This window comes from Peromyscus californicus, unplaced genomic scaffold (assembly GCF_007827085.1).
Source record: "Peromyscus californicus insignis strain IS unplaced genomic scaffold, ASM782708v3 Scaffold_2__1_contigs__length_46816999, whole genome shotgun sequence".
Lineage (NCBI taxonomy): Eukaryota > Metazoa > Chordata > Mammalia > Rodentia > Cricetidae > Peromyscus > Peromyscus californicus.
This window is the reverse complement of record NW_026294540.1, coordinates 28,637,572-28,661,447: the sequence shown is the minus strand read 5'-3', so window position 1 is coordinate 28,661,447 and position 23,876 is coordinate 28,637,572. Positions and strand designations below refer to the sequence as shown.

The following is a 23,876-nucleotide window of genomic DNA, read 5'->3' as shown; positions in this document are numbered from 1 at the left end:
TGAGACTCCCTCCTGAACAGCTTTTAATAGGTTTACTTCAGTTGGAAGATGTATGTAGTCAGAGAATAAGTTACAGGAACAGACAAAAAACAAAAAAAAAAACCAAGAAAACGGAACTTAAAGTGCTTCAGGCTGCCAACGTAAACATGAGGGGCAGAAAGAGGCCACCTAGCTATGTCCCCAACCCCTGAGACAGGAGAGTCATTGTCATTGTTGGGGTCCCTTTACCACTGCCACCCTCTAATCTCAGCCCTGCGGGTGGGTGGAAGGGAATTTCAGAGGCAGAGAGGACTGAACAGGATGAGAGTACTCTGTAAACTCAGGACAAAGGGAAGGACTGGGACAAGGGAGCGCCTGCAGCCCCTTGCCCTGCTGGGGTGGGGCCAGCCCCCCCACGAGAACTTGGGGAATACTGTTGGCCGAGCTGCAGCCGTGCTGCACATTTCACAGCTTCCGCCCTCATCCCTCACCAGCAGACACAGACAGGCAGCCCTGAAGGGCCTCTCTGCCTCCAGTGGGAGACGCCGCCTAGGAACAAGGAGCCCTCCGGGGGCTGAGGGTTTCTGGAGTGTACGGAGCTGAGTGAGCAGATTGGTGCTACTTGACGGGCTCCACCACCAAGACTTTACACTCGCGCTTGGCAATCTTGTCTAGAGAAAGCACAGCCTTGTCCGGGGGCAGATAGAGGGGACGACCGACGGGAGAGGCCACAGGGGGTGTGATGGCCCTGCGTTCCATCACGCTGCCAGACCTGGGAGAAGACAGAGGCTGTGGGCTCTGGGAGGGTGCAGCATCCCTCCCAGCGCCCTGCTCCTGCCTCCCAACTTCCTTCTTGGCCACCTTGACACCAGTCCAGGTCCCTTACCTCATGAGGTGGCTACGGGAAGGCTGTTGGTGGGAGAAGGACTGAGAACGGCCTAGGCTGGCCTGGTGTCTTTCCACCAGGTCCCGGACAGCAGGACTGCTAGGGCTGCTCTTGCGGGACAGGGGCCGGGCCTCAGGCGGAGGGTGGGACACACTGGCCGTGAACTGGAGCTTCAGTTTCATGTGCTGGCTCAGCTGGGTAGGAAGATGCAGACCTTCACACAGACCCAGGTTGGACTGGGTTTCACCTTCCCTGTGCCCAGCCTTCCAGTGCCACCTAAGACATTTCCCCTCTAGAAGCTAGGAAACCCCAAATGTTCCACCCAACGCTGGGCCCACCTCAAAGAGCCCCGTCCTCAGGGCCTGGAAGGCCACACTGAAGGTAAGTGCGCTGCCCTTCCGGGAGAAGCCAAGGTTATTGAGGGGCGTGTGGCAGACGATGGAGTCTAGGGCTGCTTGCATGGCCCGACGCTCTTCCTCACACAGCTGCTTTCCTGGGGACAGAAAGCAGGTACCCGTGAGCACTGGACAGTTTTCCTCAGCTCCCATAGGTCTTTACCAGCATTGGGGAGGGGGGGGCGGGCGTTTAATTTGCAAGGTGCTCTGTGGAGTAAACTGAGTAAATGTTATCTTTGCTGAGGGTTATAGACAGTGGTAGTTAATGCTGCTGTGTGCTGAGGTTTGTTCTAACCAATATCGTGCGCTAACTCGTTAATATGCGTAACAAGCCATGAGATGTTATTTACTCAGTTTTAGAGAGCACAGAAGCCCAGAGAGACAAAGTAACTTACCCAAGGTCACAGAGCTAGTAACTGGGGGGGGGGGGGGGGGGGATGACGACGGACGACTTGTACCAGAAAGCGTAGATCCAGTGTCTCTGCCCACTGCCTATCTTAACACCCCATCTGTGACCCAGGTTGACTAGCCAGGAACTCAGCAGAGCCATCTGGGTATTGCAGTCACCCACTGAGGTGGGGCTGACACCACCTGGAGCTGTTCTCACTACCCTACCACTTGCTTTCCCTGTCCCTCCCAGGGGAAAAGGTCTCAGCCTGGTAGGTGACCCACCAGCCTGTGCGTGTTCCGGGGTCCACACAAGCCTCACAGCAAGGAAGTCTTGGAGGTTGTTGAGCAGCGTGTAGGTGACAGTGAACCGCTCGTAGGTCCGCACAGGGGATTCACAAGAAGCAGTCATCACAAAGCAGGGGCGGTCTAGGCGGACACTGGGCAGGCTAGGAGCAGTGGAAGAGGAAGCTGGGTGTATGTGTTAGGCAGAGGTGAGCAGGAAAAGTGCCTGGTGGGTCTCCCACATACTCACCGGTAGTGGGTGTAGATGCTCTGGGTGAAGGGCAGTTTTGGGGTGGACCACTGAACCACAGCAATCAAGGGGACTTCAAGACCCTGCAGACAGGACAAAGGGAGACTTCGCATGTTCAGAGTTTTCCTCTCTTAAGCCCATGGACTTTCCCTTCCGTTGTCTATTCTTTGAGACTGGTCTGCAACTCCTTATGTAGCTAGGGATGACCTTGAACTTCTGAACTTCCTGCTACCTCCCAAGTGCTAGGATCCCAGGCACATGCCACTACGCCTGAATGCTGAGGGCAGAACCTAAGGTTTTGTGCTCGGTACACAAGCACTCTATCAACTGAACCCTATCTCCAGTTCCCTCTGTTTTCATCACTTATGCGAACACAGCAGCTCACCTCCTTGGCCCCGGGAGGGGGCTGCTCACCCCCTCTCAGCTGAAACAGGAAGTTGTGTTCCTCCAGAGCACTAAGTGGACAGGGGAAGTAGCCAGAGGTACCAGGAAGCCGACAGAAGGAGCCCATGGAGACTTCCCCAGACTGGTGACTAGTTCAGAAGAAAAGAAGGCAGTGCATTGAGCTTGCCATATCCCATCTCTGTCCGCACCACTCAACATCCCTGCCCCTCCCCAGGACCTCACCAGACATTGTCCACCAGAAGTACAGAGCCATCCGGCATGACAGGCAGGTAACTGGCGTTGAAGTTGGGGAGGATTCGGATATCCCAGATGGAGATCTCCTCCTGGGAAGAGCTGTTCAGCACTGTGTAGGGGAACCAGCCCAGTTGAGAGCAGTGAGACCCCACCCCCTTTACCTAGCATAACAGACCCATCACTGCCCTCCAGTCCACTCCCTTGCAGCTGTTCAAGCCTTGAGCCTGCAGATCCGCTCACCCTTGAGGACGGTCAAGTGTTTTCCAGCCACAGTGAACTGCCGGCATTTCAGAACTGGAGGGGGAAGCAGCGTCAGCAGGGTGCTTACTGCAGAGAGAGAATGAGGCAAGAAATCAGACCACTACCTTACAGCTCGTCCCTTCCAGTCTGGCCCCTCTAATCTACCCCTCCTCCAAGCTCTAGCTTTCCTCCTCTCCCCCACCTTGGGCCTTGAAGGCGCTCTGTTCTCCGCGGAAAGTATCCCCAGGAGATCGAGTCTGTAGTAAGCGCAGGTAGCCTTGATCTCGGACTTCCGGTGCCTCGACCTCGCGCTTCCACACGGTCACTACAATCTAGGTACAGGAGCCATCGGACCATGATTCAGGTCTGATAGACGGGTCTTGAAATGTCGTCTGAATTATAGGGCAACAGCTCCAGCTTTGTCATCCTACCTTGGCCTTGGGTGTCCCTGGGGGCAGTCTATCCAGTGAAACAGTGAGTGGGAAAATGACCTCATCTGTGGACACGATCGGTTCTTCCACAGGCAGCTAGGGGTTATGAAAGGGGTGAGAAGTCAGTATCAAAGATGCAGGATTCTTCAACCTCGCTGCAAGACAGGGCAAGTCTTTACGTCCTCCTCTCGCTGTCATCCCCTTCCTGCCTTAGGTCCCTCTGCAAGGCAGGACAATGCTATCTTCACCTGCCTTCCTGCGTCAGGTCCCTAAAGAGTCCATGCCCCAAACTGCCTCCTCGGTGGCCCCAGCCAACCTCCCCTCAGCCCTCGTCACCCCGAGATCCTCACCGTGGTCGCTCCCCCTGAGGTAGCAGGGCCCGGGCCGTGGGTGAGAAGGGGGCTGCAGCCTCGAAACAAGCCCCCGCCCCCTGGGTCCCCTCCCCCCGGGGGCTCAGCATCCTGGTCGCCGGCGCCGCCGCCGCCGCCCCCTGGCAGCACCCCTCCGGCGCTGACCGAGGCCAGGGCGGCCAGGGCAGTCGCCAGCTCGGTCCAGGCCCCTCGGGATGCCAAGCCCGCGCCGCCCCCGACGCCGGGCCCCGCGCCGCCCCGGCAGCGCAGCACCAGCAGGAAGCGGACCGTCTCCCCTAGGTACAGATGGTTGCGCCGGGGCAGCGCCCGGTACCGGCCCGGGTCCCCAGCCAGTTCGGCGCGTGGCGGCAGCGGCACGGCCGGGAAATACATCGAGTAGTCGCATTGGGACTCCATGGGGCGGGGAAGGCGACGCGACCCGAGACCGGGCCGGCGGGAGCTCGGCCGGCGAGTCCCGACCCCCCCGAGGGCCGCTGCTCCGCCCGGCAGCGGGAGACACCAGCCGGGCCCGGAAACCAGGGAAACGAACCCGGAACCCAGACCCGGCGGCGCCGGAACTGGGGTGCGGGGCTGAATGACCGGAGAAAAACCGGAAGCGGAAGGGAAGGGAAGGGGAGTAGCCTCCGAGGTTGCATGGCTGGGGCCGCGGGGGTGGGGGTCGTGAATGCAGGCTGCTGAGGAATTGGTAGGAGACTTGACAGGCTTCTTTGGGTAGAATTTCTTTTTATTCGCCTCTCCTCCTTCTCCCCGCCTTCTTTCTTTCTCTTCTGACCTCTCTCCCTTGCTCTCTTCCCTAATTTTCTCTTTCTGTTCCCCCAACCCCCTCACGATTCTTTCTTTTTATGACAGGGTTTCCCAGGTTTCCCCAGCTGGCCTTAAACACCGTATCTGACTGAGAATGAACTTAGACTTTTGACTCTCTTGCCTGGGTTCTCCGGAGGGCTGGCATTACAGGTGTCGTCAGGTCTGACTTATGCAGGGCTGAGGAGGGAATCCCTGAGGGCTTCATGCATGCTGGGCAAGCACTCTACCAACTGAGCTACCCCCCTGTCATTTTCTTGGACTTTTGTGGTGGTGGTGGAGGTTATTTTTGGTAGTATGCTTGTGTGTGCGTGTGTGAAGTGTCTGGCATACATGACCCTCAGCCTCATGCTAGTCATTCATTTTACCAATGGGCTGTATTCCTTGAGGAAATACTGAAAGAAAAAAAAAAGAACCCTTTCCAGTCCAATTTCTATCCAACAAAAGATTCCCCATCCCTTCCCTTTTGAGAGCCCTACATAAAACTAATAACTGGGGGCTGGAGAGATGGTTCTGAGGTAAGAGCACTTGCTGTTCTTGCAGAGGAGCAGGGCTTCGGTCCCAACACCCACATGATGGCTCACGATCATTGGTAACTCCAGTTCCAGGAGACCTGTGGGCACATTTGCACATGCAGGCAAAACACTCGTTCACACACACACACACACACAAAAAATAAATCTAATAATTTTTTTTTAAAAAAGTAAACGTTTCATAGCGTTTATTCATCCAGCAAATATTTTCACAGTGAAATCCACACAGCTCCGTGACCAAGATTTCATAGAGAAATGGTCCCCCAACTTTCTCTGGCTCACTCTTCTTTGGCCCCTCCCAGGGGCTCTGGGGGGAACTGCTACATGAACCTGTCTTGAGACTTGAAGAGGCAAAGTGAGCAGCTGGAGGTGGAGGGTGGGGGCAGATGCTGCTGGAATTCCTCCAGAAAGGCCAGACAACTCCAGTCTCACCTTAGAGCCAACTTCCTATTCATTCCAAGGAAAGGGAAGGTGTATCTGGCTGTCCTCCGCCGCCGCCGCCGGCCACTTGTGTTCTAATTTGTAATCCGATAGATACGGGGGAAGTAGCCTTGAGGTCTTGAGAGGCAGGGAGACTGTCGGGGGGAACTGCTTGGCATCAAGTTTGTCCTTATACTGTAGCTCAGGGGTGGCCAAGCGTTCGCATTCCTCTCGGTCTTTCTGGCTCAGTCCATTCTGAAGGACATAGCCCAAAACTTTAGCTGAACCGAACTGGAAAGGACGGAGCCTTACATCGGTGATGTATTTGGGGTCTAAAGCCTCACCTCCCATCAGGCAACGTTTAGCCAGAGCTTCTCTTCGAGCCCGGAGCTCAGCCACGGCCCGTTGCAGCCGACTCTGGCCATATTGTTCTATCCGTGCCCACAGACTCCGGTTGAAGTGAGTATAAAGAGCCCAGTCTAGGTTATTCCAAGCCCGGGCCCGTGCAGTCAGCTGCTGATCTTCACCTTTCACCGTACTCTGATTGACAGCACTGAGCCTCGGCTTACTTCCAGCCTGGGCGTTGTGCATGAAGCCCACCACATCATCCAGACTCCAGCACAGGGCATCTGCCAACAGAACCAATGACTCGTCAAAGTATTCAGCCACCATGACCAAGTCAAAGACCGAGTCCAACCAGGCCAGACCCCACTGGATAAAAGATGAGGGCCCAAAATCCGAAGAGGCAAAACTGGCTGGCTGCTCATGACTATTAGCAACTGTGGTCATAGGCTGGAAGAGACTTCCAGGGCCAGCACCAGAAGAAGGCACAATATGTAGCTGGAGGGGGTTGGGGTCTCTGGGTAGATGAGGACTGACTCTCGTCTCTGGGGGGAAGGGCAAACCAAAGTCGAACCATAGTAAGTTGCGGGCATAGTGGTTGCCACGGCCCCCGGGTCTGTAGAAGGCTCGAGGATTAGACAGGAAGGCCGCCAAAGACGGTGCCTTTCGGAAGGCCGATGAAGCTGATTTATAATAGGAGAAGGCAGAGCGGGCTAGAGCCGCTGGGTCTCGGACAATGGAAAAGAAGAAGCTGTCAGAAGGCATGACCTGGAGTACCTGCAGAGGAGAGAAAGAGCAGACACAGAGACGGAACTTGACTGAGGAGAAGATAAGTACAAGCTAAGGCTCTGGTGAGCCTTCAGAGCTCTGCTGTCACCCCTTGGCTTCCTTCATTAGCTGGATGATCTTGGGGGAAATTCTGTATCACCTCTGAGACTCAGTTTACTTGTCTGCAAAAGGGAAGTAGTCAGAGGTTCCCAGGTGACTGAGATGAATACACGAGATGGCAGCTAGTCAGAAATCTGGACCACACAAAGCTTCTCTGGATCGTCAATTTCCTTGGGTCTTTGTGTCTTCTTTAGTTGATAAAAAAAAAACTCTCAGCCGGGCAGTGGTGGCCCACATTTTTAATCCCTGCACTGGGGAGACAGAGCCAGGCGGATCTCTCTGAGTTCGAGACCAGCCTGGTCTACAGAGTGAGAGATCCAGGACAGGCACCAAAGCTATCAGAGAAACCCTGCCTCAGAAAAAAACAAACAAAACAAAACCCCTCTCAAACCTGGGGCTGAGGAAATGGCTCAGTCCATAAAGCATGAGGACCCAAGTCCAGACTCCCAATACCCACCTAAAAGCCAGGTACAGTGGTGCTCACCCATAATAAGCCCTGTGCTGAGGAGACAGAGACGGGTAGAACCCTGGGAGCTGCTGGCACACACCTAAAATCTCTAAGAACCAGACTTGGTGTTTACTTTTACAATAAAAGATCTTTGTATTCAGTTTTTGTGTGTTCATATGTGTGCTCTTGTGCATACGGACTCTGGGGGAGAGCCTCATTTCTCAGACATCGTCCACCTTTGTTTTCAAGACAAGATCTCTCACTGGCCCAAGTGAGAGATAACTGGGCAAGGCTGGCTAGTCTGGGAGCCCCAGGGACTCACCTGTTTCTGCCTCCTCAATGCCGGGAACACAAGAGCCTGCTACCATGCCCAGCTTTCTTACCTGGGTTCTGGGAATCAAATTCAGCTGCTGAAATGGTTCGCATGGTAAACATTTTACTGTATCTCCCCATCCCTTTCTGAGACAGGATCACACGTATGCAGCCTAGGGTGTCCTTGAACTCTTGCCTCAGCCACCTGAGCATTGTAATTACAGACAGGTGCCAACATGACCAGCACACACACACACAACAAAAACTGTTAAATGCCTTTTCTGGGACTCTGGGTCACAGCTTCAAGAAAACAACTAGACTTGAGGCTCCTCAGGATTCCATCAGGGACAGCAGATGCGTTCTCAGACCAGTCCAAGATGATGTACCGCAAGGCACTTCTGAATTCCTGAAGATCTTGGAGAACAAGATACTCCTGAAGTAGGGCACACCAGGGGTCAGGGGGTGCGGTGCTGGAAAATGGGTAGGACTAAAGTCTGAGATGTGTGTCTCTCTCTATTACTCAACAGGTGCCTTGAGAATCAGGCTGGGTTGTGCTGTAACATAGCCCTGCAGACTGACTGACATATTGTGTTAATAGTTCCCAGACTCCCTGATAATGACTTTTATCATGGAATCTAACCTTTCTCTATCACAGTGGCAATTGGTAGTAAGTCTGTCCTTAAGGGAGTTTTTAAAATTAGGATCAGGGGCTGGACAGGTAATTAAGTAATTAAGACCTTGTATGCTGCAATTATGAGAACCAGTCTTCAGATCCCAGCATCCATGTAGCGAGTCAGGTATCTCTACAAATGCCCGTAAGCCTATCTTCAATGGGGACAGAGACAGGAGGATCACTGGGGCTTGATGACTTCTGGCCTAGCTGAGAACCTAGCCCCATGTTCAGTCAGGGAGGGAGCCTGCCTCAAAGGAATAGACAGAGAATGATACCTGAGAGAGAACTCCTTGCTATCCTTTCTAAGCCTCCTTGTACATGCATAGGCACACATTGTCTCTCTCACACACAAATAAATGAATCTTCAGATGAATAAAATAAATAAGTTTGGATCAATCTCCAAAATGATAATAGGAACTTATTTGGAATTTAAGGTGTTATGCTATGCATCTGGAAACCACATGAGCAAGCCCCCAAATCGGCAAAAAGGCATCCATCAGTCTTTAACCATCCCTCCCCCAAAAGAACAAATGGTTACATTTCTCCTGTTGTCAAGAAATTTCATTCCCCAAACTCCTGTCCCCCACCCCAACTCTGCAGGAGACAGCCTGAGGACAATATGATGGTTCACATTTCGTAGAGTGAAGATTTAAGAACAGACTGAAAATTTACTGAGGAAAAAAAAATAAACATAAATGGGTTTTTTTTTTAAAAAAAAAAAAGGAGTTATGACAGGCTGGAGAGATGGCTCAGTGGGTAAAGTGCTGTGCAAGTGTGAGGACCCGAGTTTGAATCCCCATGACCCAGGTACATAAAGTTAGACGTAGTAGCATGCCTCTGTAACCTCCCATGGTGAGATGGGAGGTGGGGACAGGTGAGTCCCCAGAAACCCACAGACGAGCTAGCCTGGAATACATAGCCACGGACTACAAAAAAGACCCTGTCTCAAATGCAGTGGCAGGTGAGGACTAACACAAGGTTGTCCTCTGACTGCCACATATGCTCCATGACACACCCTTGCCTGTATCACAGTTAGGGACACGCACATCCTACACAGGAAGATTGTTTTTTTAAATTATGCCTTTCCTTAACTGAGTGTTTTTTGACTTTCTTCATTAATATGGGCATGCCCAGAGGGCAGAGCCTTTGAAATCTGTTTTTGCCCCCCAACCCCGCCCCAAAAGGAGAAGGTAGTTAACTGTCTCTGGCATTAAAAATAACTGTTCCCAGTTCTACCATTTGCTATCTGTGTGACTTTGGCTTTTCACTGATGGTATCAGAGCCTTTGTTTCTTTGGGTATAAATCTGGATTAGTATATCTGGAAGAGTGTGGAAGTGCCTGGAACATGGTAGGCAGTCAAATGAATGGCATTGACCATGAAGGTCATCTCTCAGCCATTCGAGGAACTGAGTTCAGTGATCCTTGTTACTGTCCCACCCTTATCAGGAGCCCCTTGTCATACAACAGTGGCCCCTCGCTGCTCCTATCATCACCTTCACGATCCTCAGCTGTCCTGCTCTGCCTTCAACAAGGGCATGCTGGGTATGGTGGCTCACACATGTAATCCTAGCCCTTGGAAGGCTGAGGAAGGACGAGAGCTAAGAGTTCAAGGAAAACCCAGGGTATGTAACAAGAGCCTGTTTCAAAATAAAGTGTTTTGGCGGTCCCTGCTATTCTATTGGCTGCACATACTCTCCCGATATACACATGTATACATGCATCATCATGTCTTTGTGATGGTTTGCTTCCTCTAAGAATGCCCAGTCAGGGCTAGGGATATAGCTCAGTGGTAAAATGCTTGTCTAGCATGTGTGAGGAACCCCTGGGATCAACCCCCAGTACTTCATTAAAAACCAAAACAAAAACACCAAGAATATTTGATGTCTACTGGACATTGTAGTTCACACTTATAATTCTGGCACTCTGAGAGACTGAGATAGAAGTATTGCCATGAGTTCTGGGACATTCTGGGCTAATGGTGAGTGTCATAATGGTAACTATCAAAAAAAAAAAAAATCCACCCCAAGAACGTCTGAGCTGGAGAAGCAGCTCACTTTGTAGAGTGTTAGCCTAGCATTCACAAAGTGCTGAGGTCCATCCCCACCACTACATAAACGGATAGTGGTTTGTGCACACTTGCACCTAACACTCAGGAGATGGAGGCAGGAGCATCAGGAGTTCAAGCTCATCCTTAGCTACTTAGTGAGTTCGAAACTAGTCTGAGCTACATGAGATCCAGTATCAAATACAGATACAGACAGACAGACAGACAGACACACACACACACACACACACACACACACACACACACACACACACACACAGGAGAAAGCAGGAAGCATAATTGCCTCTACCAATCTTTCTTTTAAGTTCCTCGCCCACCACACCAATCTTTCTCTGTTCTTCTGCCAGGTGCTCCTTACCCCTCATGGGGCTAGAATTACAGCGTGAGCCACCACACCCAGTGCCCCGGTGCTTCTGTTTCTGCCGACAAGCATGCACTGGTTAAGCCTGTGAGAGAATGGGCTCATCTCTCTTAAGAGAAGTCTCCTTTGGGGTTGGAATTGGGATCCTTTTTGTGTTGTTGTGGTCATTGTTGTTTGTTTTTGAGATGGGGGTCTGGTTATACAGCTCAGGTTGGCCTTCAACTATTTTTTTATTTTTTTTAACTTTTTGATATCAGAGCCTTCTGGCTCCATCTCCCAAGTGCTAGGATTATAGGTGTGCACCACCAAACCTGGTTTATGTGGGGCTAGGAATTGAACCCAGGGCCTTATACATGCTAGACAAGCTACGTCCCTAGTCTGACCTCCAGTTGCCTCCTGTCTCAACTTCCTCAGTTCTGGGTTTATTGGTCTGACTATTCTGTACTCTGTTGAGGGCTTAACACAGAAGTGACATGAAGTTTCCAAACGTGGCTTTTACACATAACCCCCAGCACTAAGGAGATGGAGACAGGAAGATCCTGGGGCTCGCTGGCCAGCCAATCTAGCTGAATCAGTAAGTTCCAGGTTCAGTGAAAGACCCTGCTTGTCTCCAAAGCTGAGGTGGAAAGTGAGAAACACATCTGGAATTGACATCTGGCCTCCACAAGCACATGCATCCTCCACACACAGCTCCCTTATGAGAGAAAGGAACACTCTGGCTCCCAACACTACACTTGCCCCAGAGGAAGGGCGCTTGTAGAATGAGCAATAGGAAACCTCATTTTTATGTCTTAGGGTCCAACTTGTGGGTGAACCCCCATACCAAATCATGGCATCCCTCTCTTACAGATCTTGACCACAAGCCTGTGGAGATCTCTTTTCAAGTCTACCCCACCCTCCCTGAACCTGCTCACCTCTTTTAGGTTGAATCTCATGTGGTGACAGAGAATATGGAAAGGCTTCTTGGTATCGGAACTCTGGGGGTGGTAGCCTTTGACCTTAGAGGCCTGGAAAAGCTTTGGGTAGCCAAACTGGTAGTGGGCAGGCAGGGCAAAGCGTAGCCCCTGCTGGTCCCCGTAGCGATGAAGGAGGTTGAGCACAGAGCTGCTCCCAGATTTGTGGGTCTTCAAGAACACAAGCCGCTGTCGTGGTAGGCAAGACTTAACAGTTGGTCCCAATGAAGGGATCCAGGACTGTCGGAGCTGTAGCCCAGGTAACCTGGAAAGAGAAAGGAAGGGGAGTGTCCCTGTCCCTTGCCATTATGTGGAGCAGGTGGGTCCTTGTAAGGAATGGACAGTAGGAATGCAATGCTTACACACACACACACACACACACACACACACACACACACACACACACACACCCCATGAGTGTTTACCTCCAAGGGTCACATCCCCATATGGGATTAAGGAAGAGTAGGTTGGGGGAGGGTAATAATCGGAGAGGTAGGACAGGATGGGGACTCACCTCTTCTGGAATGGTCCCCTTAAGAGCTGGAGGCCAAATCCGATGGTCATGAAGACTCCCAGAGCCACCCCTAGGTTCCCAGGCCTCCAGAGCCTCATGGTCCTGGCAGGAGACAGAGGACCCATGTATCACAAGTGACACTAGACAGTGACAGAGCCCTGACCAAGAGCCATGGGTGGCAGAGACAGCTGGAGATGGCTGTGCAGCGGGAAAGGCACCTTTTGGAGATCAGGGGCTCGTTCCCCAGGCCTGCTCGCAGCCCTGGTTGAGTCTGCCCCCTGACTTAGCAGATTTTTGCCTCTGTCAGCGTCTAGAAGGGAAATGAGGGGGAAGGAGAGGAGTCTAAGGAGAAGGGTAGAACTTTTTCTTCTTCTTCTCCTGCCACTGAGACCTGAGGCAGGTATGGGGAGTGGCCTGGTGCGTGTGCGTGTGCGTGTGCGTGTGTGTGTGTGTGTGTGTGTGTGTGTGTGTGTATTTGTGTGTGCTCTTTACAGACCCTTGTAGATGCCCTGGCATCTATTCCTTGTTCTGCCAGCCTTGCTTGTCTTTAGCCAACCCCTAACTCTCCAACTGTACCCCCTTCCAAACTTTAGATATTTAAAAGAGAAGGAGAGAAAGCCAGGACCCAGATCTCAAAGGAAACAGACACCAAAATAAGATTGAACCTGTTGGCTCATGGTGAGGGCATTGTCAAGCCAGGTTCTGGCTGCCTTCTGAGCCCCTCTGTCAATCACAAATAGGAATGAAGGACCTCCCTCCTTCTGGAACTAGTATGGGGGAAACCTTAGGAGAGAATGTGGGGGATCAGATAGGAACAGGTTGGGTAACCCAGGAGGAGGAAGAGGGGTGGGTGGACCTAGAGGAGTGATGTGAGCCACTGTTCCTGCTGGCAAGGCTGTTTCCCATTCAGCACAAGGCAGACCCCAAGGTCTAAAAGGGGCTGGTGCAAATGCTTCCTAATCCTGTCTATCAGTGCACGGTGTGTGTGTGTGTGTGTGTGTGGGGGGGGGGGGGGGGGAGAGAGAGAGAGAGAGAGAGAGAGAGAGAGAGAGAGAGAGAGAAATTGATTTTCTTCTTTCCCGGGCCCTAAGCTTCCTAATGAACTTGGAGTGTAGCTCCACCTTTTCAGATCACACCCTGCAATCAAAGATCAAGGTCCTTTCAGCGAGCGTTGACAGCCCCCTTGCCCGAATTACCAGGGTGACCCCAAGCGAAAAGAATCCAAATTCGCTATCCAGAGACCCGCCTCCTTCTGACATTATCCCCAACTCCCTCCCCCATCACAGCCCCCAGAATTCAGCCAGCAATTCCTCTATCTCGAGCTAAACTTTATTTCTTCCCATCCATCTCAAGCTCTTCTCATTACCCGAATCCCAGTTCACGGTCCCCTCTGCAGCGTTGGTGACGGCTTCATTTGTCGTCAGCCCTTTGTTAAGGGTCTTCTGTGAACCCCTCAAGTCTCCATCCATAAATTCAAAGGTCCCTCCACGCGTTCCAGCCTCAGCTTCTCTAGCCACTCACCAGGCCGTAAGGAGAGCAGTCGAAAAATCAGGTCGGGCTGCCTCAGCCACCGCCCGGCTGCTCGGATCAACTTTCCCTACAAACTTTTCTCAGCACCCAGACTCCTCCCTCTCCCCTCCCTTTGTCCCGCCAGTCCAAGTAGCTGCTTACTTGCTTGCTTGGGCATTGATCCGTTCTCTCTGGGTCTCTCCCCTCCCTGCCCCTTTACCAGTCCACTGGGGAAAAGATAACCTAGCCTGCCTTTGAAAGATGCCACTTCTACACTCCTTCCAAGTAGGAATCAATTACATCTTTTTTTTTTTTGGCTTTCCACAAAACAAAAGATTTATTCAGGTGAAAGGAGAGAGAGGAGAGAGAGAGAGAGAGAGAGAGAGAGAGAGAGAGAGAGAGAGAGAGAGAGAGAGGAGGAGAGGAGAGGAGAGGAGGGGAGAGGGGAGAGAGGAGACAGACAGACAGACAGACATGATAGCCAAAGTTTGCCAAGAATTGCTCCCCTTACCCCTAAGGCAAGGATAGAGGTGTGTTAATGTAAACAGGCCTGGTGTTCACATTTTACAGGTACTTCCTCATGTGATTCCTGTTTGATTACCACAATTCTCTTTTAATAGATTAAGATAGTCAGACCTCAGGCTTGGGAAATCTGGGGTTGTTCCTTTGTTAGGGCTGCTTGCTCCTAGGGAACAGACTCCAAGAGGCAAGAAGCAGCTAGAAACTGAGCCAGTTACAGATGCCCAAGAGGGAAGTTGCTACATATGCCTAAGGACCCTGGCCCCGTGTGAAGAAGCTGGGCATGGCCACAAGTGCATCTGCATGTGACTCTAGTGATGGGGGGGGGGGGGTAAAGAGTATCGCTGGAGCTTCCTGCCAGCCTAGCTTCAGGTTCAGTGAGAATGCCTGTCTCAAGGGATTAGACGGGGTGATACAGCAGGACAGATGTACTCCTCTGGCCTCTGGGTGTATACATGCACACCACACACATACACAAACACATAGAAAGCCATACGCATGGTCCAATAAATTATTATTTATTTACCAATAAACAGACTTGAACACTGAAATATGAAATGGAAGCTTTGAAGGATGTGGATGGCAAAGGTCACAAGATGAGCCTCCCCCCTCCCCCCACTTAAACAGATGCTTTAAAGAGCCAATAGAACCCAGGTCCATCTCCCCTACCCCATCCTGTCCCACCGTCAGCACCTAGCTTTGTTTTTGTGTGAGCTGGTTTCCAACTTTCAATCTTCTTGCCTCAGCCTCCCAAATAATGGGTTTACAGGCGTGCGACATCACTCCCAGCTAGGTTTATGTGTCCATTTTCAATACCAGGTATCCCCCTCCCCACTTCCAAGTTCCTTCAACCCATTCCCCAACATCCCACCCCCTGCCTTTTGCATCATTGAGCCCCAAACCTTAAAAGAGCTGAACCATACTCCCTTCCTAAATAAATATCCCCAGTTCCCAAATGAAAAAATAAATATTATGAACACCCATCTACCCCCCCAGCCCATCAATGGGAAACTCCTGGATCTGGGGCCCCAGCCATTCACCCACAAAGTCCCTTTCTACCCTCTCTATAGCCCCCTTCCACTCTCCCTCATGCTGAGCTGAGGGAGGTGGAGTGGAAAGGGCCATTAACCCTTCTGATGCTAGGGCACCCCTCCCTGGTTATCGAAATCCAAGCAGGGTCAGGGCGGAGGGGAAGAGGATGATGGTGACTGGAACATGGAGACCAACAGATGATCCCAGATTCCTGCTCCGGCCCTGGTTATATCTGGCACTGCCGCTGCCTCCTTTGACCCCAAGACCATCCCTTCGAGGAGGGCGAGGTGGCCGTGGAGGCCTGGCTGGGGGGACCACAGGCGCCGCCCCAGCCTTCCAGTCATCTGCATACTGCTGTCCCCCTCCGGAGCCACTGGCATCTTCATCTGTGCAGACGCAGAGGACAGAGGTAGACGGCAGAAAGAGAGAGAAAAAGAGAGGGGAATGATGCAAATGGAAGGGAAATGGAGATAAAACACAAAGCACATGTTTTTATAGATAGGCATGCATGAAAATGTCAAAACGAGACCCATTATTTTGCATAATTAATATACAAAAAAAAAAGATAAAGAGAGACCAAAGAAGGACACACACGTAAGAGTGATGGACAGGAATGCCAGGGCAGGGAACGCACCATCAGAAATCAGACACCAGACATGGAGATGGGAGAAGGTAATGAGAGAGGGGAAAAGCCAGAGACAGAAAACAGACAGAAATGGGTAGAGATAGGGAGAAAGACAGACAAGAAGCCATAGAACACAAAAGCAGAGAAACGGGGGATGAGGGAGGAAGGAGTAGGGAGAGTGACCAAGACAAAGAATAAAATGTGAGTGTCTGTTTCTTTCCGGCTAATCGGGAGGTGGGGGCGGGGCAGCCCAGTGGTCCCACAGCTAGCTTCCCTGTCCCCAGTACTGCTCTTTACACTAAGTTTCCTCAGCGTTCTCTGCAGGAATGTTTGCGTCTTCCACCACAATCAAGGATGGAGACCTTTCAAACAGGCACTTAAGAAAGGCTTAAGTGAACAGGAATGAATGAGGCTAGTTAATGGGGGGCGGGGCTAGTGGGGCAGGGAGTGGGACTCAAAGGGAGATGGGCGGGAGTGGAGGCGCAGTGCGGGGTGGTGTCAGGGGCAACGGGAAGCAGGTACTCGAGGGGGCAGTGAGCCGGCAGAGAGGCAGTGGGCTGAGCTCCAGAGCAGGGAGCTGGCCCGCAGCGGAGGATGAAGCTAGAGGGCAGTGGGCGGGACGTGAGAAGCAATGGGCGGGCCCCTAGGGGAGACTTGCTGGAGACGGCCAGCCGACCCGGGGCAAGGGGCGGTGCGGGATGGGGTTCTGGGCCTCACCAGCATCATGCATGTCAAGGTCCTGACCCAGCGCAGCCGCCTTCATCCGAGCCGTAGCTGCTCGGAGATGTAGCCTCCGCCGCCGCGTCGGGACATCGGGACCCGAGGTTTCCAACTCGGGGTTGCGAATCTGCTCGTTCAAGGAGCCCACGACCACAGGCGACAGATACCTGAGGACACAACACCCCGAAAGACTCCCGCTGCCTGCCTTCCCTCCTTCTGCAGCAGCCCGGCTCCCGCCGCTACCGCCAGAGCCTCACCGGCCTCTCCCAACCCCAGTCCAGCAGGGTGCCGCCTCGTGTGAGAGGTCCGCCGCCATGCGCGAGTCCCCGCACACCGTCACGGGCAATCCAGCCCAGAAGCCCCGCACTCGGCCAAGTCTCTCGCGGAGCTCCCCTACCTGTGCGACACAAAACAAAGCTGCAGCGCATCTTTGAGCTGAGCGCCTGCCACGCCACGCCCACCCGCACCCGCAGCTCCTCTACACACCAGGCGGTGCAGATTAGTGCCCGCTGCCGTCGTGGGTCGTTCTTCCTCGGCCGCCGCCCTCCATGGCCGGCTTGCCTCTTCTCGGGGCGCTGGTGCTCGACGGTTACGAGATTGCACGGGATGCGGGGTCCCGCATTCCTGAAACACCTGTGCACGGGAAAAGACCCCAACGCAGTCACTCTGAAGCAAACCACACCGTGTCCCCATCTAGTCTCCCCCAGATGCTCTATTGTTTCTGACATCCACACTGTGAGCCACACCTGACCTCCACCCTTCCCTCTCTCTACCTTGGCTGACACCTTTACACTGTTTTCCTGCAGGTGCATCAACCCTTCTGAGATCTTCACCCCAATGGACTCTGCAGCCAGCTCAAAGGAAAAGGGTCCCTGGAGTTTCTCAGCCAACAGCAGGAGACCATCTTGAGGGCAGGGGGGAAAGACAAAGTATGTGCGCTGACCTAGGATATTCCCACCAATCTCACTAGGTCCTTAAGAGGAACGAGCAATTTGCTTGCTTGGAGGTGGTGTGCGTGATCACATGAGAAAAGCCCACCTCCCTATTATTCTTCCCCCGCCCCCGTATGGTTTTAGGCCACTCTCTCACTCAATGACCCCCAACCTTACTCAGGGCCCTCCTCCCCTCCGGCTTTCTTGAGGCCCCTCACCCAGATATCCGCCCCATTCCGGCTCCAGTCCCCTGCTGCTGAGGCAGCCATGGGCCACATTGAGGCAGAAGCCCCGGCAGGGCATAAGCGAGGGGACTCCCCGACAAAGTGGGCAGCCGATCAGACGCATCAGGGCCTGCCTGCAGCCTTCCAACACGGGCACCTGGGGAGGGGTAGAGAATGGGTCTGGGTATCCATGAATACCTAGGCTGCTCTTAGTAAGCCTGGTGCCGGGCATAGAGGTCAGAGATCCTGACCCACCTCCCCAGGCTATCTGTTGGAAGCTGGACGTAAGCAACTGTGGCTGGTGACCCCATGTGACACCCCCCCCCCCCATGACAGCACCAGGCTGCTACGGGAGCCTGGGCTGAGAAGGGGAGTACCCAGAGGCAAGGTTGCTGATTGGACTTCATGAGAAGTGTTTGACTAGAGTGTTACTGGGGAGGAGGTGGTAAGGAAGGATTCAGGGCCAAGAGTGAGCCCAAGATGGCTGAGGAGAGAGGGAGGGGGCAGGAGGTGAGGTTGGGGACAGGACCAGTGCCGTACAGAGGCCTTCAGCAACAGGGAGGAGAGAGGGGGGCACTGAGGGGTTCACTACAATCTTGAACTGCTATGGAAATAAACAAGCCCTCCGAGACTGGCAGAAGGCACGTGAGTCACCAGTGGGGAGAATCAGAAGTCACAGGAGATCGTGTCCCAGACCCAGTGGAGGCCTGACTCTGGCCTTCCTTCCTGATGTGCCCTGGAACACCAGAGCCCAGGAGCAGGTAAGGAGAGACAGCTCCAGGCCTCTCCCGCCAGCTGGCGCCTGTCTCCTCACCCCCTAGGCTCTGTCCATACTCAGGTCCCTCTAACCTTAAGCGCTTCACTGACCACATTTCTTCCGGTCTCCAGACCCTGGACCAAGGCCCGGGCCGCTACCAGTGCCCGGGTTATCTGGAAGAAAGAAGGTAAGGAAAAAGTAAACAAACACAAAAATTATTGTGACTTAGTCAAGACTGGAGCTGAGAGACAGTAGGAAATTGGGTTTGTGGGGTTAACTTGGGTGGGTACACTGTTGGGTGATATAAGAGAGAGGTTCAATAACTCCAAAGGAATTACGGTCTAGAAGGATTGGGTGTTTGGAAAGAGCTGGTAGGATTGTGTTGAACAAGGTTTAGGGATAGATTGTGAATCAGAACACTGAACTTAAACGTTAGAAGACTTGAGGTATGAAGTCCAGCATTACTACTTATTGGCTATGGGACTTGCTCGGGAGCTCCATTTTTCTCCTTTACAAAGTAAGGATGCTCTTATTTACCTCAAACAATTATGGTGACAATTCAATGTGATACTGTAAGTGAAAAATGATTCCCAACTATGGAGTGCCCAGTTCATGTTTAGTTGAACCACAGGACGTCACTGTGTGAGGACTAGAGAGGTGTCAGCAGAAAAGCAGCTGGGGGTGGAAGGCCAAGTGTGTATATAAAAGCAGGGCTAAGAAGGAGGGTGGGCGTGGAGTTAAAAGGAGACCAAGGAACACTGGTCAGCCATAGGTGACCAAGCTTGAGATGGGGATCACCAAGTCAGAGAAAGGCTGAGCTGCAGGGCATGAGGTGACATGGGCACAGAACAGGGAGACTGTCTTGGAGATGGCGATTCATAAATTAGAGGTCACTAGGTGGGAGGATGCTGAAGCTCGGGTCGTGGGACCCCCTCACCTGGAGGCGGAGGCGGCGGGGTGAGTCCCCGAAGGGCTGCAGAGAGCCATCAGCAGTAGAGGTGAGTCGAGTGAGGCAGAGCAGGAAGTCAGGAGGGAAGCTGTATTGTGGGTGCAGCAGAGGGAAGGCTCTCTCCAGGAGCTGTGCCCAGAAATCCGCCAAGGTGTCCTCCAACCCCTCGCCAGACTTCTCATAGTAGTCCCGCAGGCCAGAGAACAGACTATTGAAGATGATGGCGTGCTGGGAATACAGGCGACCATAGGAATGCGAGAAGAGCTGGGCCAAAGAATGCTGGGATATGGACAGCATCTCCCGAAAAAACTCTAACACGGGTGGCCGGATGGGGAGAGGGAATAGAGAGGGAGAGCAGAGGAAGGGCAGAGACAGGAGAGGGAACGAGGAGAAGAAGAGGCAAAAGAATTAGAAAACCGAGCAAGTCGGAGAGCTGGCAGGCTAGGGACTGGAGAGAATGTGGAGTGGGAACTGGAGACAGGCATGGCCAGGCAGTTGTGGGGAGTTCTGGGGTGTTTGGTGGGCAGCCTTAGCCTGCAGGAGGTGGGGACAGGAAGCTGGGTGGGAACTATCAGCATAAAGAGGTCTGAAGCACATCTGGGGACCCCCAAAGGTCCTCACCATTAAACTTTCTATGCCGGGCAGCCAGTGTGTGAATCAGGAAGGAGCCACTGTCCTCCACCAGGCCACGGAAGGTGACCTCAGCATCCCTGATCAACTTCTGCTCTGTCTCACTGGAACAGCAGGTGTACTCCTGGGGACAGATCTGAAGGTGCTCACCTGGGCAGAGGAAACAGTGGATGATAGCAAGAAGGGACATTATGAATTTCCTTCCATCTCCCACCTGTCTCTGGGGGCTGATCATTCTCTTCCACCTGCCCGGTCGCTTTTCCCTTTGTCTGCCCCTTCAGCCCTACCTGAACCCTCCTTTATTGTCTGTCCCTCACCCATGCCAAATTCACCCCTATTTGTCATGGGATCGTCTATTTGACAGCTGCCTTGAGGGCCAAATTAGTGACCAGAGTGTCTTCAGGTGACCCTCCCCAACACGGCACACCCCACGCCTCCGAGGATTTATGGGACAGCTATGGGATGAAGAATGGGGTTTGTAGGGGTGGTGCTACTTGGTGAGCAAGAAAGTATTATCAAAAAAGAAGCTCACAGAAATTGCAAGGGAATTCCTGGCTGCTAAGAAAGACACTAACGGGTGGGCTAATTACAGAGAGGGGAATTCCTTGGGCGGGGATTGAGTGAGCGCTATTATGTGAGCAGCAGGATTATTGTGATCCTGGTAAGGAGGTTACAGGAGGAGGAGGAGAAGAAAGATGCCTAGGAGGTGAAACAATTATCAGAATGGTCACTGAAAGGAAAAAGTCATTGTGAGATGGGGAGGACCCGTGCCCGCCCCCTCCCACCCCGGACTCTTTCGGTCTTCCTCTTTCTTCTCACCTGAGATGAGGGAGGGAGGGATTAGGTTTAAGCTATATCCCCGGGCTCCCAGCACCTGCCGAGTCTCTGCACAACTCCGGACGACCTTTGCCTCACTCCCAGGTCCCGGACCAGGACCGGGACACAGAGGGAGCATCAAAAGCAGGAGAGGACGCAGGGCGGACATAGCTGCTCTCCTCCCTGGGACGGGGCAAAGTGGGTCCTAAGGAGAAAAGAGGACTCCACGGAACTCTAGAATTCCTTTCTCGGCCGCGGGACGTCTCGAAGAAAAGAGAAAGAGCGTGCCCCCCCCCAAAACTGAACAACCCCAGCACGATAGCTGGACCAGGCGGCATCTGCGGAGACAATGGGAGCCAGGGAGCGGGACAGGGGGCGGGGCCCGAAGCGGGGGCTCGCCAATGATAAGAGGAAACCGGCCTCGGGGGCGGGGCCAGGGTAGAAATGAAGCCAATGTGGAAGGGGACCTCGGCAGGGGGCGGAGCGTGGCCGCACGGCGGAGGTTGGTGAGGTAGGGGGAGGTGGCTTTGAGAGGGGGCGTGGCTCTCTTGCTCGAAAGGCGGGGCTTGCGTGAAACTGAGCCTATTGCAATTGAGAAGCCGGGCCGGAGGCAGGCGCTGAACGCCCAGCCAATGAAGGGGGAGACATAAGGGAAAGGGGGCGTGGCCAGGGTGGAGCGACCCGCACGCGCTCGAGCCCACGTGACTGGGATGCATGCCTCATGCCTGGTGGCTGCTCGAAGCCCGAGCCTGCTGTGTGACTGGAACGTGTCTAGCACGAGCTCGCGCTCTCCCAAGTCTCGCGACACTCCCCAGCCGCGCGAAGCCCAGTTTGATCTCGCGCCTGCGCACGGCGAATCTCGTGCCTTCCCGCGTTTTTTCTAGGCTTTACCCGCCCGCCATCGCAGGAGGTAAAGCCGCCAGTGGCGGGGCGTCCCTGTCACAGGTGGGATGTCCACTGAGACCTGAAGGAACCCCGGAGGTGGTGACCTTTCCTCAACTGTGTTCGTCTAGAGTCACTCTTCCGAGCTCCAACAGTGAGGTGGCCCCTTTGAAGCACGAGTAGGCCGCGTTCCGACCCTCCCGCCTGCCCGCCCTGCCCCTCCGTCCTCTGTGCCTCTGTGGTGGCTGCTATGGCAGCCGAGAATCCCATCCTCTGACCCGGAGAGACGGGTAGTCTCCCAAACGGGAGACCCCCCCCCTCAGCTCGAATAAGCCTCCTGGGGTTGGCCTTAGACCGCGCTGTCTGGAAATAGAGAAGCCAGTTCGAAGGGCCCCCTCTACCTCCAAATCATTCCTCGTCTCCCGTTCCCTGTGTAACCGGGAAATGGTTTCCAGAAAAGGAACTCTGAGGTGCTCTGCTGGGTTTGTTTTTGGAGGCCAAGCTTCATTCTCTTATACCAGCCAGTGTGCCCTCACCCCCCACCCCCATCCCCACCCCAACCCCCGCTCCTATGGAAGGGATTCATGCCTGAAGCTGCTCTGGTGTGTAAATCCTCTAGCCTATTTCATTTATTTATTTATTTATTTATTTATTTATTTATTTATTTGCTTACTTACTTATTCATTCATTCATTCATTCATTCATTCATTTATTTTATTTGCCTATACTGGAGATTGGACCCAGAGTCTTGAACGTGTTGGACAAGCCTTCTACCACTCAACTGTAATCCCCAGCCCTCTTTTTTCCTGTTTATTTTAAGATAAGGTCTCACTAAATTGCCCAGGGTGGTCTGGAATGGATTCCATAACCCAGGCTGGCTTGGAATTTGGTGACCTTCCTGCCTCAGCCTGCCGGGTAGCTGGGATTACCGGCCCTGTTTGCCAAACCCTGAGGAAGTCGTGACCTTAATACCTCACCGTGGTTAGGTTGCCTCTTTGTATTGTTTCTGGTCCCCTCTGGGGGCGGGGGGGGGGGGCGCTAGGACCATATCCTAGGTGAGAAAGGTGATGGTCATGGCAGGGATGGAGTAGTTGTGGTAGAAACACACTTTCCTCTTTTCTCCTACAGCTGGATTAACATGCCTACTCTGTGGTCACCCTCCTCTCAGCTTCATGACTCCTCCTCAGACAGTGTGCTCTCCCCACGTCAAAAGTCTGTGGGAAGTGCACAGATGGCCTTGTCTCCTTGTTCCTCCACCAGCCTGTCCTGTGATGACAGGAACTCACAGGATACTGCAGAGTGGTGAGTGCAGTCGGTGAGGGAGAGGTTGTTGCCTTTGGGGGCCCCTCCTGTATCCCCAGCAGCTTTCCCCTCTGTTGCTTTCTATAGTATGTGTGGGGCTGTATGAAAACAGCACAAAGACTGCACTGAAAGCTGAATGTGGTGGGACACACCTGTAATCCCAGAACTTGGGCTGTGGAGGCAGGAGGATCAAGAGGTTAAGGACAGCTGCATAGTGAGTTCAAGCTAGCCTGGACTGCATGAGACTCTGCTTTAAAACAGTATATAAAAATGAACCAAACAACCAATGAGACTCTGCTTTAAAACAACATATAAAAATCAACCAACCAACCAAACAAACAAACAAAAAAATGGAAGGCAGGGAAGGGGAAAAGAGAAGAGAGGAAGGGAGGAAATGCTGTACTGGTTCAGACTGGAGGCTCCTCCCAGCTCTGCTGACTGGTTCTTAGCTCTCTTACATCTTATAAACATCAAGACTAGCACATCATAATTGTAAGTTCAAAGGGCCAGCCTGGGCTACCCTGAAAACAAGAATAGAGTACATGTCTAGTTTTGAATTCATCTTGCTACCTAAACCTATCTTGAACATGTAACAGTGCTTAGCACATGATAGTTGCTAAGTGGAATGAGGGACTGAGACACTGTATAAATAAAGAGTACTTAATTTGTTGCTTGAGAATTTGTAGGTATTTTTTAGTGTCCTATAGTTCTGTTTGAGATTTTTAAAACAGATCCATGATCCTTATAGCTTTATGTGTTCATTCTGTGAAGATTATAATAGCATATCATGTTTTTGTAATCTTTC

The 23,876-nt window shown here is 52.8% G+C and overlaps 3 protein-coding genes across 6 annotated transcripts; all 3 read right to left on the bottom strand.

The window, feature by feature from the left end:
- Positions 1–6: 6 nt before the first annotated feature.
- On the bottom strand, positions 7–4,416 carry Trappc14 (trafficking protein particle complex subunit 14). 2 transcript variants are annotated; one of them, XM_052754110.1, is made up of 11 exons: positions 3,843–4,413; positions 3,493–3,588; positions 3,264–3,393; positions 3,062–3,148; positions 2,810–2,930; positions 2,568–2,715; positions 2,183–2,265; positions 1,933–2,096; positions 1,204–1,358; positions 866–1,059; positions 7–751 (listed from the first exon to the last, which is right to left on the bottom strand). In XM_052754110.1, the coding sequence occupies exons 1-11, from the start codon at positions 4,257–4,259 to the stop codon at positions 598–600; spliced, it is 1,749 nt and encodes a 582-aa protein (XP_052610070.1). In that variant the 5' UTR covers positions 4,260–4,413; the 3' UTR covers positions 7–597. The 2 variants fall into 2 exon arrangements, with proteins under 2 accessions (XP_052610070.1, XP_052610071.1); XM_052754111.1 differs by lacking the exon at positions 7–751 and having other exon boundaries at positions 968–1,079; positions 3,843–4,416.
- Positions 4,417–5,368: 952 nt separating this feature from the next.
- On the bottom strand, positions 5,369–13,797 carry Gal3st4 (galactose-3-O-sulfotransferase 4). Of its 3 annotated transcripts, none has more exons than XM_052754113.1 (4): positions 13,696–13,797; positions 12,175–12,276; positions 11,622–11,925; positions 5,369–6,736 (listed from the first exon to the last, which is right to left on the bottom strand). In XM_052754113.1, the coding sequence occupies exons 2-4, from the start codon at positions 12,270–12,272 to the stop codon at positions 5,645–5,647; spliced, it is 1,494 nt and encodes a 497-aa protein (XP_052610073.1). In that variant the 5' UTR covers positions 12,273–12,276; positions 13,696–13,797; the 3' UTR covers positions 5,369–5,644. The 3 variants fall into 3 exon arrangements, with proteins under 3 accessions (XP_052610073.1, XP_052610075.1, XP_052610072.1); XM_052754115.1 differs by lacking the exon at positions 13,696–13,797 and adding an exon at positions 13,541–13,688; XM_052754112.1 differs by lacking the exon at positions 13,696–13,797 and having other exon boundaries at positions 12,175–12,537.
- A 909-nt stretch (positions 13,798–14,706) lies between these two features.
- Positions 14,707–21,214, bottom strand: Gpc2 (glypican 2). Its single transcript, XM_052754782.1, has 10 exons — positions 20,891–21,214; positions 20,063–20,221; positions 19,430–19,752; positions 18,585–18,665; positions 17,730–17,892; positions 17,353–17,483; positions 17,066–17,212; positions 16,837–16,976; positions 16,577–16,746; positions 14,707–15,620 (listed from the first exon to the last, which is right to left on the bottom strand). Exons 1-10 carry the CDS (start codon positions 21,054–21,056, stop codon positions 15,361–15,363), a joined length of 1,740 nt encoding a protein of 579 aa, XP_052610742.1. The 5' UTR covers positions 21,057–21,214; the 3' UTR covers positions 14,707–15,360.
- Positions 21,215–23,876: the final 2,662 nt, after the last annotated feature.

What these genes read in the sequence shown, in the direction of transcription:
- Gal3st4 (XM_052754112.1), bottom strand. Translation starts at nt 12,299, where the DNA reads ATGGGTCCTCTGTCTCCTGCCAGGACCATGAGGCTCTGGAGGCCTGGG. An exon ending in AGGGGACCATTCCAGAAGAG is followed by an intron (nt 11,926 to 12,174) that starts GTGAGTCCCCAT and finishes TTCTCTTTCCAG; the next exon opens with GTTACCTGGGCTACAGCTCC. An exon ending in TGAGATTCAACCTAAAAGAG is followed by an intron (nt 6,737 to 11,621) that starts GTGAGCAGGTTC and finishes TCTCCTCTGCAG; the next exon opens with GTACTCCAGGTCATGCCTTC.
- Gpc2 (XM_052754782.1), bottom strand. Translation starts at nt 21,056, where the DNA reads ATGTCCGCCCTGCGTCCTCTCCTGCTTTTGATGCTCCCTCTGTGTCCC. An exon ending in GTGTAAAGGTGTCAGCCAAG is followed by an intron (nt 17,213 to 17,352) that starts GTAGAGAGAGGG and finishes TCCCGTGCACAG; the next exon opens with GTGTTTCAGGAATGCGGGAC. An exon ending in GCACTAATCTGCACCGCCTG is followed by an intron (nt 16,977 to 17,065) that starts GTGTGTAGAGGA and finishes TGTGTCGCACAG; the next exon opens with GTAGGGGAGCTCCGCGAGAG.
- Trappc14 (XM_052754110.1), bottom strand. Translation starts at nt 4,259, where the DNA reads ATGGAGTCCCAATGCGACTACTCGATGTATTTCCCGGCCGTGCCGCTG. An exon ending in CTTCTGGTGGACAATGTCTG is followed by an intron (nt 2,716 to 2,809) that starts GTGAGGTCCTGG and finishes CTTCTGAACTAG; the next exon opens with TCACCAGTCTGGGGAAGTCT. An exon ending in TCCCGTAGCCACCTCATGAG is followed by an intron (nt 752 to 865) that starts GTAAGGGACCTG and finishes GTCTTCTCCCAG; the next exon opens with GTCTGGCAGCGTGATGGAAC.